The sequence below is a fragment of the Heteronotia binoei genome, chromosome 2, assembly GCF_032191835.1.
Source record: "Heteronotia binoei isolate CCM8104 ecotype False Entrance Well chromosome 2, APGP_CSIRO_Hbin_v1, whole genome shotgun sequence".
Classification (NCBI taxonomy): domain Eukaryota; kingdom Metazoa; phylum Chordata; class Lepidosauria; order Squamata; family Gekkonidae; genus Heteronotia; species Heteronotia binoei.
In genome coordinates, this window is record NC_083224.1 from 203,148,608 (window position 1) to 203,161,804 (window position 13,197).

The 13,197-nt window shown below is 50.1% G+C and overlaps 1 protein-coding gene across 1 annotated transcript; it reads left to right on the plus strand.

The window, feature by feature from the left end:
- Window positions 1–241: 241 nt before the first annotated feature.
- On the plus strand, window positions 242–3,263 carry FEM1A (fem-1 homolog A). The gene has a single exon (XM_060232871.1). It carries the CDS (start codon window positions 254–256, stop codon window positions 2,243–2,245), a length of 1,992 nt encoding a protein of 663 aa, XP_060088854.1. The 5' UTR covers window positions 242–253; the 3' UTR covers window positions 2,246–3,263.
- The last annotated feature ends 9,934 nt before the right edge of the window (window positions 3,264–13,197 follow it).

Genomic DNA, 13,197 nt, shown 5'->3' on the forward strand with positions numbered 1-13,197 from the left:
AACCTGGTAGAGAGGAAGCGGCGCAGCCATTTTGTTGTGACCGAACGCTTAAGATGGCGGCGAGGGTAAAAGGCTGAAGGTTGCCGCAGCTGTAGCTGCCCCAGCTGTCTCCAGGAAAGGGCGGGAAGACTTTGTTGCTAGGTGACCGCCTAACAACCCGCGGCCCTCGGAGCCTGGCTGCGTTTGGGCCTCGCTGGCCGGGCAGGTGGAGCCGCCGGTGGCCTATGGGAGGGAGGCGGCCCGCACTGTCACCATGGACCTCCGCCTGGCTGTTTACAACGCGGCCCGGGAAGGGAAGCTGAAGCTTCTGCAGAAGCTGCTGGGCAGCAGGAGCCGCGAGGAGCTGGAGGAGCTGACGGCGGGGCCTGGCGGGGGCGAGGGCGCAGGGGGCACCCCGCTGCTGATTGCGGCCCGCCACGGGCACCGGGAGGTGGTGGAGTTCCTGCTGGACCACTGTGGCGCCCGCGTGGAGGTGGGCGGCGCCGTCAACTTCGACGGGGAGACCATCGAGGGGGCCCCGCCCCTGTGGGCGGCCTCAGCCGCGGGGCACCTGCACGTGGTGCGCAGCCTGCTGGAACGCGGGGCCTCCGTGAACCAGACCACGCTGACCAATTCGACCCCGCTGCGGGCAGCCTGCTTCGATGGGCACCTGGAGATCGTGCGCTATTTGGTGGGGGAGCGCGGGGCCGACCTGGAGGTGGCCAACCGCCACGGCCACACCTGCCTGATGATCTCCTGCTACAAGGGCCACTCCGAGATCGCCCGCTACTTGCTGGAGAGAGGGGCCGATGTGAATCGCCGCAGTGTCAAAGGGAACACTGCTTTGCATGACTGTGCCGAATCCGGGAGCCTGGAGATCCTGAAACTCTTGCTCGACTCTAAGGCCCGCATGGAAAAGGACGGCTATGGGATGACCCCGCTGCTGGCGGCCAGTGTGACTGGCCACACAAACATTGTGGAATACCTCATAGAAGGAGCGCTTCAGGAGGAGGAGGAGCTGGTGGGGCAGAGGGGAGCCAATGAGTCTGGTTGCAGTGGGGTGGGATGCGAAGAAGACCACGAAGCCTGCTCGTCCTCTTCCCCCAGCAGTGGGCAACCCCAGGTTTACTGCACTCGGGAGGCTGCCGTGGAAGCACTTGAACTGCTAGGAGCCACCTTTGTGGACAAGAAGCGTGATCTTCTTGGGGCTCTCAAGCACTGGCGCCGGGCTATGGCCCTTCGCCACCAGAGCGGGCGTTACCTCACCAAACCCGAGCCTCGGCAGTTGGTGCTGGCATATGACTATTCCCGGGAAGTGAGCACTATGGAGGAGCTCGATTCCCTGGTGACCGATCCGGACGAAATGCGGATGCAGGCGCTGCTGATCCGGGAGCGTATCCTCGGGCCATCGCACCCAGACACCTCCTACTACATTCGCTACCGAGGGGCCGTCTACGCGGATTCAGGAAACTTTGAGCGCTGCATCAACCTGTGGAAGTACGCCTTGGAAATGCAGCAGGGCAACTTGGAACCTCTGAGCCCCATGACGGCGAGCAGCTTCCTTTCCTTTGCTGAGCTTTTCTCTTATGTCCTTCAGGACCGTTCCAAAGGTACTTTAGCAACCCAGCTGGGCTTTTCTGACCTCATGGGAGTTCTGAGCAAGGGAGTCCGTGAGGTCGAGAGGGCCTTACTGCACCGGAAAGACCCCATTGCGGACTCCGTGCAGTTCACTAAGGCTCTGGCCATCATCCTCCACTTAGTGTTCTTGCTGGAAAAAGTGGAGTGTTCTCCGGAGCAGGAACACCAGAAGAGACAGACCATCTACCGCTTGCTCAAGTGTAACCCGCGGGGCAAAAATGGCTTCACCCCTCTGCACATGGCGGTGGACAAGGAAACCACCACCGTTGGCCGCTACCCCGTGGGGAAGTTTCCCTCGCTCCACGTCGTGAACCTCCTGCTGGAGTGTGGGGCCGACCCGGACAGCCGCGACTACGACAACAACACGCCCTTGCATGTGGCCGCCCGGAACAACTGCCCGCTCATCATGAGCGCCCTGATGGAGGCAGGAGCCCACATGGACGCAACCAATGCCTTCAAGCAGACGGCATACGAGCTCCTGGATGAGAAGCTGCTCACCAAGGCCATGATGCAGCCCTTCAATTACATCACCTTACAGTGCCTTGCTGCCCGAGCCCTGGACAAGCACAAGATCCCCTACAAGGGGTTCATCCCAGAGGAGCTGGAGGCCTTCATCGAACTCCACTAAGGGTGGAAAGGCTAGATCTGTCTGCTGCCACTGTGCCCCCTCTAGATCTCAGTGGCCAGTGGGGAGCAATAGGGAGGGTGGACACAGTCTTCCTGGGAAAGCTTCTATTTGCACTGGGCCAGGGGACACCGCCCCATTTAAAGAGGGAAATGAATGATCCAAGCCTTTAGCAGCCCACGCTGCGGGTGGGGGGCAAGTCCCAAGTGAGGTGACTGTGAGGAGGGCAAGAGACTGGTTTCCGCTTGCCCTTTGTTGCCAGCTGAATATCTAGGAAACCAGAGTGGTTTGCGTTTGTCACCTGCTCTCTGAAAGTCAGCCTGCTTTACAAGCTTTGTTCACAAGAAGCCCTTCCTCTCCCATCCCTGGAGCACACAAGGCTGCTCCCAAGAACCTGAGCTCCAGTCTTAAATTGCTCGTTCTTTGGGGTGTGGCTCGTGAGCCAGAGCGCCAGTTGCCGAATGCTCCGCAGAAAGTGCTTGCTAGAGTCGCTGCTTGCACAGTTTACAAAGCTGAGTTTTTGGTGAGGGTTGGTTATGCTCTGTTTTTTTTGTTCTGTTTTTGTGGCCAATGTAAGTTTTCTGCTGGAGGTTTTTTGAGATAGGTTTTCTTTCTTTGCAATCAAGCACCATCACTGTCCTCCCAGGCTGCTAAAAATCCTCTGTGCTCTGGATGACTCCAGGCACTGCTTTAAGGTTTCCTCTTCTGGCAAAAGATGGGACGACTTTGGTTATGTGCAGGAAATAATTGGTCTCTTTGGCAGCTGCGTGAAGCGCTGTGTTCGCAGTGCACAAAGAGAATGTGTTGGGGGTCACAGCTGGGGCACATTGTCCTTCTTTTAGCCCAGAGTAGTCCCAGTTTTGGGAGCCCACAGGGAGAAATACACCTTCCGCAGTGGATTGTGTGCCTACTATGTTTTGCCTGTGGATGCTTTCTCTTTTGCATGGCTGTTGAAGGTGATGTGGGGGAGGGGGGGTGCTGCTTTAAGACATCAGGAAACAGAAAGTGCCAAAGAAAAGCATGTATATGTGTGTTGTGTGATGTGTACACACGCCATTCTTGACAGTTGTCTTCCTCCCACTACCACATTTTTGTCAGGGCTTTTTTTGTAGCAAGAACTCCTTTGTGTATTAGGCTATACCTCCCTGATGTAGCCAGTCTTCCAAGAGTTTACAGGGCCTACTGTAAGCTCCAGGAGGATTGGCTACATCAGGGGTGTGTGGCCTAATATGCAAAGAAGTTCCTGCTACAAAAAAAGCCCTGATTTTTGTTATCCTGAGATTGCAGTAAGACTGGAATTTTACTGAGGCTTCTTTGAGAATCAACATGGAGAAATTCTTGGACTAGGATTGAGGGGAAAAGGTAAACGTAGTCCCCTGTGCAAGCACCGAGTCGTTACCGACCCATGGGGTGACATCACATCACGACGTTTTCTTGGCAGACTTTTGACAGGTGGTTTGCTGTTGCCTTCCCCAGTCATCTACCCTTTTCCCCCAGCAAGCTGGGTCCTCATTTTACTGACCTCAGAAGGATGGAAGGCTGAGTCAACCTCAAGCCGGCTACCTGAGCCCAGCTTCCGCTGGGATTGAACTCAAGTTGTGAGGAGAGAGCTTGGACTGCAGTACTGCAGCTTACCACTCTGCGTCACGGGGCTCTTTAGGATTTGAACCCAGGACTGAGGAAACCTGGGTTCAAATTCCCACTCGGCCATGAGGCTTATTGGGTGACCAGTTGCTTTTTCTCAGCCTAACCTACCTCACAGGGTTGTCGTAAGGATAAAATTGAAGGGAGGAGAACTATAGAGCTCGTTGGAGAAAAGGAGGGGTTCAAACTGATAGATTATTGAGAGATCTTTTATTTGAAAGTATTAGGAGTGCTGGAAGAAGGAAGTTTGTTCTTGTGAGTGGAAAGTCTCCTGAAGTCCTGTTCCTGGATCTGCTAGGAAGAATTTGTGGGTGTGTTTTGGATTTGTGCTGTATCTTAAAAGGGAAGGAGGGAAGGAAGGAGTGGGAGCTGGGAGGGAGGGAGGGGCACAGAGACTGACAGAGAATCCCTTCCAGTGGCTGCAACGAACCCAGGAGGTGCAGTGGTTGCCAGCATGGTCTGTAACTGGTCAGAGAAGTTGCTAAGGTCTTTCTGGCTGTGTTGCAGCTGAGAAGTACAATTTCCTGAAATATTGAAGCCATGTGTGGGCGGAGGGTGGGGGAGATTGGGAATTTGGGAGAGAGGGGAAACCAGAAATATTGGGGGAAATGGAAAAAGATGCAAAACCTCCGTCATTGTTCATCATCATGCAGCTTGGTATGCAACATGGAAAACTGTCCTTTCATGAAGTGAAAGGTTGGGCATATTTATGAAACGTAAAAGGGTTTGTTTTACAGTTCCACCCAGCACTAGAAGAACTTAAGTATATGCTCGATTGTGACAGTTAGAACAACAGGGGAAAGTAAGGAATAGGATTTGGCCAATATTGTAGGAAGCCAGGTCCCCCAACTTTTTTGAGCCTGTTGGCTTCTTTGGAACTCTGACCCAGCACGGTGGCCGCAGCCACAGCATGCGGCAGTTGCTGCCAAAGCAGCATTTGTAAAAATTTGCACAGCCAGTGAATGTCCATTTGTCCACCTGGCCCTGCACACCTACTAAAAACCCCACGGCGGGCATCAGCAGAGGGGTCAGATGGCACCATGACACCCTTGAGCAACCCACTGGGGATCCCTGCAGCATCCAGGAGCTTTTAGATCTGGTATAAAAACAGCCTTTGCTTCAGACAGCCAGATTTAGCCAGAAACAATACAAAAGTCTTCAGCATCTGCTTACCAAGGGTGACAGTGGGAGTATGCCGGATGCAAGAATCTCTTTTTCAAACTGCTTTCAGCTCAGGAAGGAGAGGGGGAGTACAATGCCTACTTCCAGCCAAACAGCTGCCAATAGGTTAGGGATTTTTGGTAAATCCAGACACTAGCTGTAAAACAGCACCTCTAATAGCAGATTTTCCTCATAGACGGCATAATAACTGTGGACTAAATCTGCTGCGTTGAAACTCTCACTACCTTAACAAAAAGTAAGTGCATCTCCTTCAACATAGTACTCTCAAGCTTCTTTCTTCAATTGAGCTCATTTTCAAAAGATCTGCAGTATCCAACTCCGAACTGTTCAAAGGCTTTGGAGCCCTGAACGGTTGCACTGACAGAAAGCAGCTTGTCCCCCTCCTTCCAGTGTTACCTGTTTCTTAAATCCAGTGTGTATGTTTATGTTTTTCTTGCAAAACCCTCTGAAGATGGAGGATTGTGAAGCGGGCAAAAGTCTTGAAGAATGCTCTGCACTGACTGTTTTTGCCCCTGTGTTGTCAAGTCACATCTGACTTACAGCAAACTCAGTGGGGTTTCCAAAAGCAGGAGATGTTCGGAGGTGGTTTCCCATTGCTTGCCTCTTAAGAGCAGCCCTAGACTTCCCTTGGGGGTAATGGAGGCTGGCCCTCTTTAGCTAGCCGGGGCCATCTAGTTCAGGGCAGGTATCAAATATTGTAGATGGTTATTGCATAATGTTGGGAAGGCTTCCCCTCCCTTCCCCTCTTGGTCTCTCTACAAATTTCCATCAGAAAAATGAAAATAGTTCCTTGGGAAATCTGCTCCCACTCCCCCAATATCTGAGGTGTGTTTGCATCTCCCCTTGCGTCTTTGCTCAGCCATAAACAGTGCTGGTGACCTCATGTGACCTTTATAAAGTCTATACATAGGATGCACAGTGTGTTAACTGGCTTGTCCTTGGAGGCTGTGCTCAGAACTCGGTTCCCAGGAATGTGGCCTCTTTCCCTCCATTCTGTTTTCCTGACCTGAACTCCCCCCGCCCTTTATGTGCTGCTGTCAGTCCATGTCAGTTTCTCCCAGAGAATAACTAGCAGCTCCCCTGGGCAGGTTCAGGTCAGGAAAGTGGTGCAGGGAGGAAAAGGCCAAGCTCTTTCTCCTCTGCTGCGCTAAGGTTCTGTCTGAATCAGGTCCCTGGGCATTTGAGAGTGGAGGTACCAGTGTGAGACTCCAGGTGCAAGCCTGATCCAAATTCCTTGTGGTGAATGTTTGTCACCCACATGGACCTTGTATCATGCAAACTGGCCCTCATTTCTGGTATGTTTGGGACCTTCTAGTTCTGGGCAGAAGAGTTTTGCCTAGCTCTACACACAGAGAGGTTTTTCAGTGGTGTTCATTGAAGCGTTGACATTTGGGCCTGTCAAGGACAGAGTGGGATCTCTGAGGGTGAATAATTGGGGAGGGGATGAAGCTGGCCACTCTTTTTTCCTCCTTCACTTAAGGCTTTGGGCGGGATCTCCAGCCTTTTTGAGCCTGAAGGAACCTTTGGGATTTTGACACAGAGTGATGGGCACAGCCTCAAAATAGAGTCTGTGGGAAGCCCAGGCAAGCTATACAATGAACTGCTGCCGCAGTGAAGATCCTTGTTTTGTGGTGGCAACTGCTGCCAAAGCAGCCTTTTACAAAATCTCGCATAGTTGATCAAATTTCCAGCGGCTAGTCTTGCTGGGTCGAAGCCCCACCTGACTCTGTCCACTTTCTACAATCACAGCGGGCACCAGAAAAAGTAGGGGGGGGGCACCACGTTTGGAATTTGTAGCATAGGGAATAGGCAGAGACTTGGAATCGTCTGCCCTTCTGAGGTCTTAACAGCTCAGCCAAGTGGTAATCCTCATTGCTCTCCTTGGTATGTTCCTGCAGACTGACTGTCCTGTGGTGTTTTTGTAGGGGGAGAAAGAACCTGTAGGAGAGTTCACTTTCTAAAGCAAGAAGGTTTTAATTGTTTTTTTTCTGGCTGCAAAGAAGAGAAAATTAATTTAGCAACTTGGAGCAGGAAAAAGAAAGGAGTGCAAAAAACCCGGAATCTGTCAGAACAAGGGAGTTGATGCTCCAGACTTGAAAATAAGTAAATAAATGGGCACGGTTAAAATATATATATATATAATAAGAACACTGTTTGGACTCATTTGTGTCTGTGTCTGGATCTATGTGCCTGACTTTACATGAGAAGGAGGTTTCTGGTCAGGAAAAAAAGGGAATTGAGATTTCTCCCAAGATTTTGAAACTGGGATCTGTGGGAAAGCAGGGTAAGAACATGCGGACTTTCTTGAAGGATCTAACCCAGCTTCATCTAGTTCCGCATCCATGGCTGGCTGGAGTCCTCAGGAAGCAGAAACAGGGCCCCAAGTCCATTAGCTCCTCCAAGTTAGGCTGAGAGGTATACTGCTTCTGTATGTGAAGGTTCTGTTCCGGCTTCTAGCTTGACCTTCACAGACATTTCATATCCTTCTTATAGGACTTGCCAGATCAAAGCAAAGTTTCCAACAACAGCTAGTTGGAGGTCTCCAGGAAATTCCAGAGCAGATGGTGCAGTAGACTGCCCAGAATAGGGGAGTTTCCTCTCAGCTCACATGGCTGGTAATCTCCATAAATTTGACTGGTCTCCTTCCCCTCTCCCTGCAAGACATCAGTAATACTTTGTGGCATGACAGGCTTTATTGTGATCCCAGACAGAAGTATTGTCCTCCCCCCCACTCACCCCAGGTCCAAGAAAAGTGGAAGAAGGAGAAGTGGAATCTGGTGGACCAGAGGTCTTCCAGATGTGAGGCCGAATTAGCAGACAGGAGTAAAGTGCCAACTGTCTGTGGTACAAGATGGGTTGGAAAATAAAGGGAGATACACCCAAAGAGTCATTAACCCATGGTATTAACTGCCGCAGGAAGTGGTGGTGGCTACAAGCACAGGCAGCTTCAAGAGAGGATTGGCTCAACATATGGAGCAGAGGTCCATCCATGAATATTAGCCAGAAGGTATAGATGGAACACCCTGCCTTGTGGCAGTGATGCTCTGTATTCTAATAATAATAATAATTTTTTATTTATACCCCACCCTCCCCGCCAAAGCAGGCTCAAGGCGACTTACAGGACATGGTATAAACCATGTCTTGGTGTTTGGTGCGGGCAATAGTGGGAGGGCTTCTGGAGCCCTGGCCCTGCTGGTGGACCTCCTGATGGCACCTGTGCGACTTTGGCTACTGTGTGACACGGTGTTGGACTGGATGGGCCACTGGCCTGATCCAACGTGGCTTCTCTAATGTTCTTATATGGGGAGCAAGGATACATCTGTCTTGTCTGTGTAGAAATCAGATGAAAGAAGAAAGGCTCCAGTGTGCTGGGCCTGAGTTTGTAGTCCAGTTTGTAGCCAAGATCAGACTCAGATTTTCTGGCTCAGGAGTCAGGCTAGTTATACTATTTTGGGCCACTGGTTAACACGGAGTCTTTTCAGAAAACAAAGGATTGCAGCAGAGGACAAGGGAATGCCTCGGGAATGGAGCAGTCCATTGGGAAAGAATTCTAGAACCTAGTGTGTGCTAATTAAATTACATGGGGAGAGCCATCAGATTGAAAAGTGTCATGATTGAAGATGATGATACTGGATTTATATCCCACCCTATACTCTGAATCTCAGGGTCACAATCTCCTTTACCTCTCCCCACACCCCACAACAGACACCCTGCGAGGTAGGTGGGGCTGAGAGAGCTCTTACAGCAGCTGCCCTTTCAAGGACAACCTCTGCCAGAGCTATGGCTGACCCACAGCCATTCCAGCAGGTGCATGTGGAGGAGTGGGGAATCAAACCCGGTTCTCCCAGATAAGAGTCTGCATGCTTAACCACTACACCAAACTGGCTCTCAATGACTGGAAGGTTGCTATAAAGACAGAGTTCCAAATTAAAGGCACACCTGTGACAGAAATTTTGGGACAATGGGTAGATTTGAATCCTAGGCTCCTAACTATCACATCTGAATCCCACCGGCAATCACTGACTGGCTGCTGTAAAATAGGGGGGTGGGAGGAAGCACCGTCTTTTTTCTAGCCTGGTGTGGCTTAATTGCTCTGACCTTGTTGGTGTGCCTGATTTTCCCCGAAAAGGCTTCCTCGAAAATTGTCATTGGTGCAAGATCGCTACTGTGTTCTTGGCTGCAGAATCCGTCTTGAGACTCAAAACATGGCAGTTACTCTTTTGTGTTCTGCACTTGCTGAATGCACATGCCACGTAACTTCTGCTAGGAAGCAGAAGCTGGTTAGACACAAAAGCAGTCCCCCAGTTTGGCTCTCATCTCTGCCTTGCCTCCCCTCTCCCAGCTCCTCACTCGCAATATAGGATGAACACTGTGGATCCTTCCTTCCATGGCAAGGACCACCAAGCCCTTGAGAATGCTGTCTCTACCAGACGACTGCAACCTCTTTGAACCTGTGGGCACCTGGACTTCTGACACGGTGGGAGGCGAAACTACAGAAGGGTTGCTGCAGGAGGAAGAGCTGCACACCGGGGAGAAAGAGGATGGTTTTAAAAGAATTTAGCTCATAGGTGGGGGAGAAAAATTCCAAATGAATGTTTCTCCCTTTTTCATACTGTTGTGGACTTCTAGGTGGGAAGGGAAGGGGGAAGTGCTCATGGCCAGCGCTCTGTTTTCATTCCAGATTGGGAGACCAGCAGAACCCAAGAAGTCCACAAACCTACAATATAGGAGATTTAATTGTGGCTGACCTTACAGAGTAAACCTGAACTCTCCATACAAACATTTTTATTTATGAAGTACCAGCTGATTACCAAGATGTGATTGGGGATGCCATCAGAACTGAAAAACCGGCATTAGGTTCTCCTCTGCACCATGGACTCATTTTGTGACAACATCTGGTGGTGTGCGGTTGGCTTCGTGTCATTGGCTGGCAGGGATGGGGAAGAGTGTGTAACATGATGATGTCACTAATATGGGCAAATATGACAGCATATTTAGGGAGGAAAGGGGGATGCCATTTTAAATTGAGCGTGCGCCCCCATCCCCAATAATGCTGCCTTCCACCCAGAGCCGACAGCCTCCTCTGCCATCTTAGGCCACATTTGGCACAGATGAAGCTGTTCTGCGTTGTACACTCTCACGGTGATCCGAAAGAAAAACAAGCGGGCTGCACATACCATGGGGAAGGTGTTTGTGAGTTTTCTGCATTATGCAGGGGGTTGGACTAGATGGCCCTGGAGGTCCCTTCCAACTCTATCATTCTGTGATTCTAACATGAGGGCGGACCTGAGATACGTTCAGGAATCTGGCAGCAAAGGAGATGGGGTTTGGTGGCCATAGCAGGACACGCTGCCAAGTCACAGCTGTTACGGGGACCCCTTGTGGGGTTTTCAAGGCCAAAGACATTTGGAGCTGGTTGGCCATTGCCTGCCTCTGCGCAGCAACCCTGGGCTTCCCATTCAAGGACTAATGAGGGCTGACCCTGCTCAGTTTCTGAGAGCTGATGGAATCAGGCTAGCCTTGGCCATCCAAGTCCGGGCAAGAGACTAACAGAGGTGGCTGGCCATTGTCTCCCTCTGTGTAGCAACCCTGCACTTCCCTTGCTGGTCTCCCATGCAAGGACTAACCAGGCCTGACCCTGCTTCGCTTCTGAGATCTGATGAGAGCAGGCTAGCCTGGGGATCTGTACTTCCCCTTAAATTCCCCTTCTCCCAGTGGCGGAAGTTCAAGCAAAGTTTTTTGTCTGCCTCTCACTTCCCATCTGTGAATAGATATATAACAATGAGAACTGTCTAATGGGATAAATACCAGTCCTTGACTTTTTAAAAAGTAGGGTAGCCAACTTACAAAACCCTGTAGACTTGTGTCCACACTCAATACCTACAAAAAGCTCGCATATTTTAAAAAGTCCAATATACTCCTCCCCTTGAAGATAAACCTTTGTCTAGTTAACACCATCAGTCTGTGTTCTTGCAGCAAGATGGCTGTGCCAAAGGAGCACCCCCTGCAGGCGGGCGAATAGCAGGAAGCAGGCTGGAAGGCAAAAATTCTCTAAATCATAGTTGTCAAGTCCAATTCAAGAAATATCTGGGGACTTTGGGGGAGGAGCCAGGAGCAAGAGTGTGACAAGCATAATTGAAATCCAAAGGGAGTTCTGGCCATCACATTTAAAGGGGCCGCACACATTTTAAATGCCTTCCCTCCATTAGAAATACTAAATAGAGGCACCTTCTTTGGGGGCTCATAGAATTGGACCCCCTGGTGCAATCCTTTTGAAACTTGGCAGGTATTTTAGGGAAAGGCACTGGATGCTATGCTAAAAATTTGGTGCCTCTATCTAAAAAACCAGCTCCCCCAGATACCCGTATATCAATTCATTATACCCTATGGTCTCCCTAGGGAATAATGGAGTGCCCAGAAGACCTTTCCCTTCCCCCCCCCCACCACTTTCTGATGACCCTGAAGCAGGGGGAGGGCCTCCAAACCAGGGGATCCCCTGGCCCCACCTGGGGATTGTCAATCCTACTTAATCAAACCACTTTTGATAGTGGCCATGGAATGTGCTGCCATGTCACAACCAACTTAGGGCCACCCCGCTGAGTTTTCAAGGCAAGAGATGTTCAGAGGTGGTTTGCCATTGCCTGCCCCAGTATGGCAGTCCTGGATTTCCCTGGAGGTCTCTAAACCAGGCCTCATTTTGGGCAGGAGCTCACAGGAGCGGAGTTCCAGGACCTCTAAATTTTATTGTGCTTTTTCTTTCTTTCTCCCCGTGCCCCGCCCCAATACTTGTGAGAATTTTGCTGAAGATTTGACAAACTTTCTAATATTTCTCCCCACAAAAAAATGGGGGAAAGAACCAAAATATAGAAAGCAGGCAGATGGAAATCTTCCTCATGCCACTGTGGCCACATAGGAGAAAGTCATTTTAAAAGTATGATGGGAGTAAAGTTTTATTATGACAATTATCATTCAAGAAGTATTTTAAAGCTGCTGAGCTGATATAATTTAGCCCACCTTCCTGTGATGTCAGGGGTATGTGGCATATGCAAATCAGTTGTGCTAATGAGCTCTGGCACCTCTTTTTCTATGAAATGACCCCTGCTTCCAACCAAATGCAAACCAAGGCTAACCCTGCTTAGCTTCTGAGATTGGGCTAGCCTAGGCTAGTCAAGGTTGATAACAGTAGGGAATGGATTTTAACCAAGCCTGTACCCCATAACTTTTGGAGGTTTAATTTGTAGTTGCCACCTTCTGCCCACTCATTGGTTCAGCAACTCACAAATATCTCAAAGGCACTATTCCCCACCCCACCCCCCAAGCATGCACAGATGGGTATTCCCATCTCCCCAGCTGCTTTTACATCCTCCACAATCCCCCCGTTCTCTTCTCTCTAAGCCCCCCTCTGTTTGCCCAAATCCCAATCTTCCTCCCCTCCCAGTTGCTGGCCCCTGGGCTGGACTGTGCTCAGACTGTCTGCTTGGGACTAGGAAGATCCAGGTTCAAATCCCTGCCGGCCACAGAACTTCCTAGGTGACTTTGGGCCACTCGCACTTTCTCTTAGCCTGTCCTGGCCCACAAGGTTGTTGTGAAGATGAAATGGACAACCACAGTGTGTATATATATGTGTATATATATATATATATATAAAAAATTTGGCCAGTGTGACACAGAGTGTTGGATTGGATGGGCCATTGGCCTGATCCAACAGGGCTTCTCTTATGTTCATATAATGCCATCTTTGGAAGAATGAAGGGATAAAAATGTGATAGAGGTTATTCTCTCTTTATAATATGAGGCTTACCCAATGAAGTCAGTGGGCTGTACACATTCAACATAAACCAAAGAAAGTCCTCCTTCAGGTATTCCACCATTTGCTTAAGGGGCTCAGTTCCATCAGAATTGGCCGCTTGCTTATATGGCTTTCAGGAAAGAATTGTCCAGTATACACAGCATCTGATATTCACCAATAGTTATGAGCCATACCAACCAAACAGAACCTCCATATTCAGGAGCAATCTACCTCTGAGTAACATCACAGGAAATGCTTTCATACTCTGGCCCTGGATTTCTTGGGCTCACTTGATTGGAAACAGGATGATTGACAAGATGGGTATTTGTTCTGATCCATT

Excerpts from the sequence above, each read along its gene's own strand:
- FEM1A (XM_060232871.1), top strand. The coding sequence starts at position 254 with ATGGACCTCCGCCTGGCTGTTTACAACGCGGCCCGGGAAGGGAAGCTG.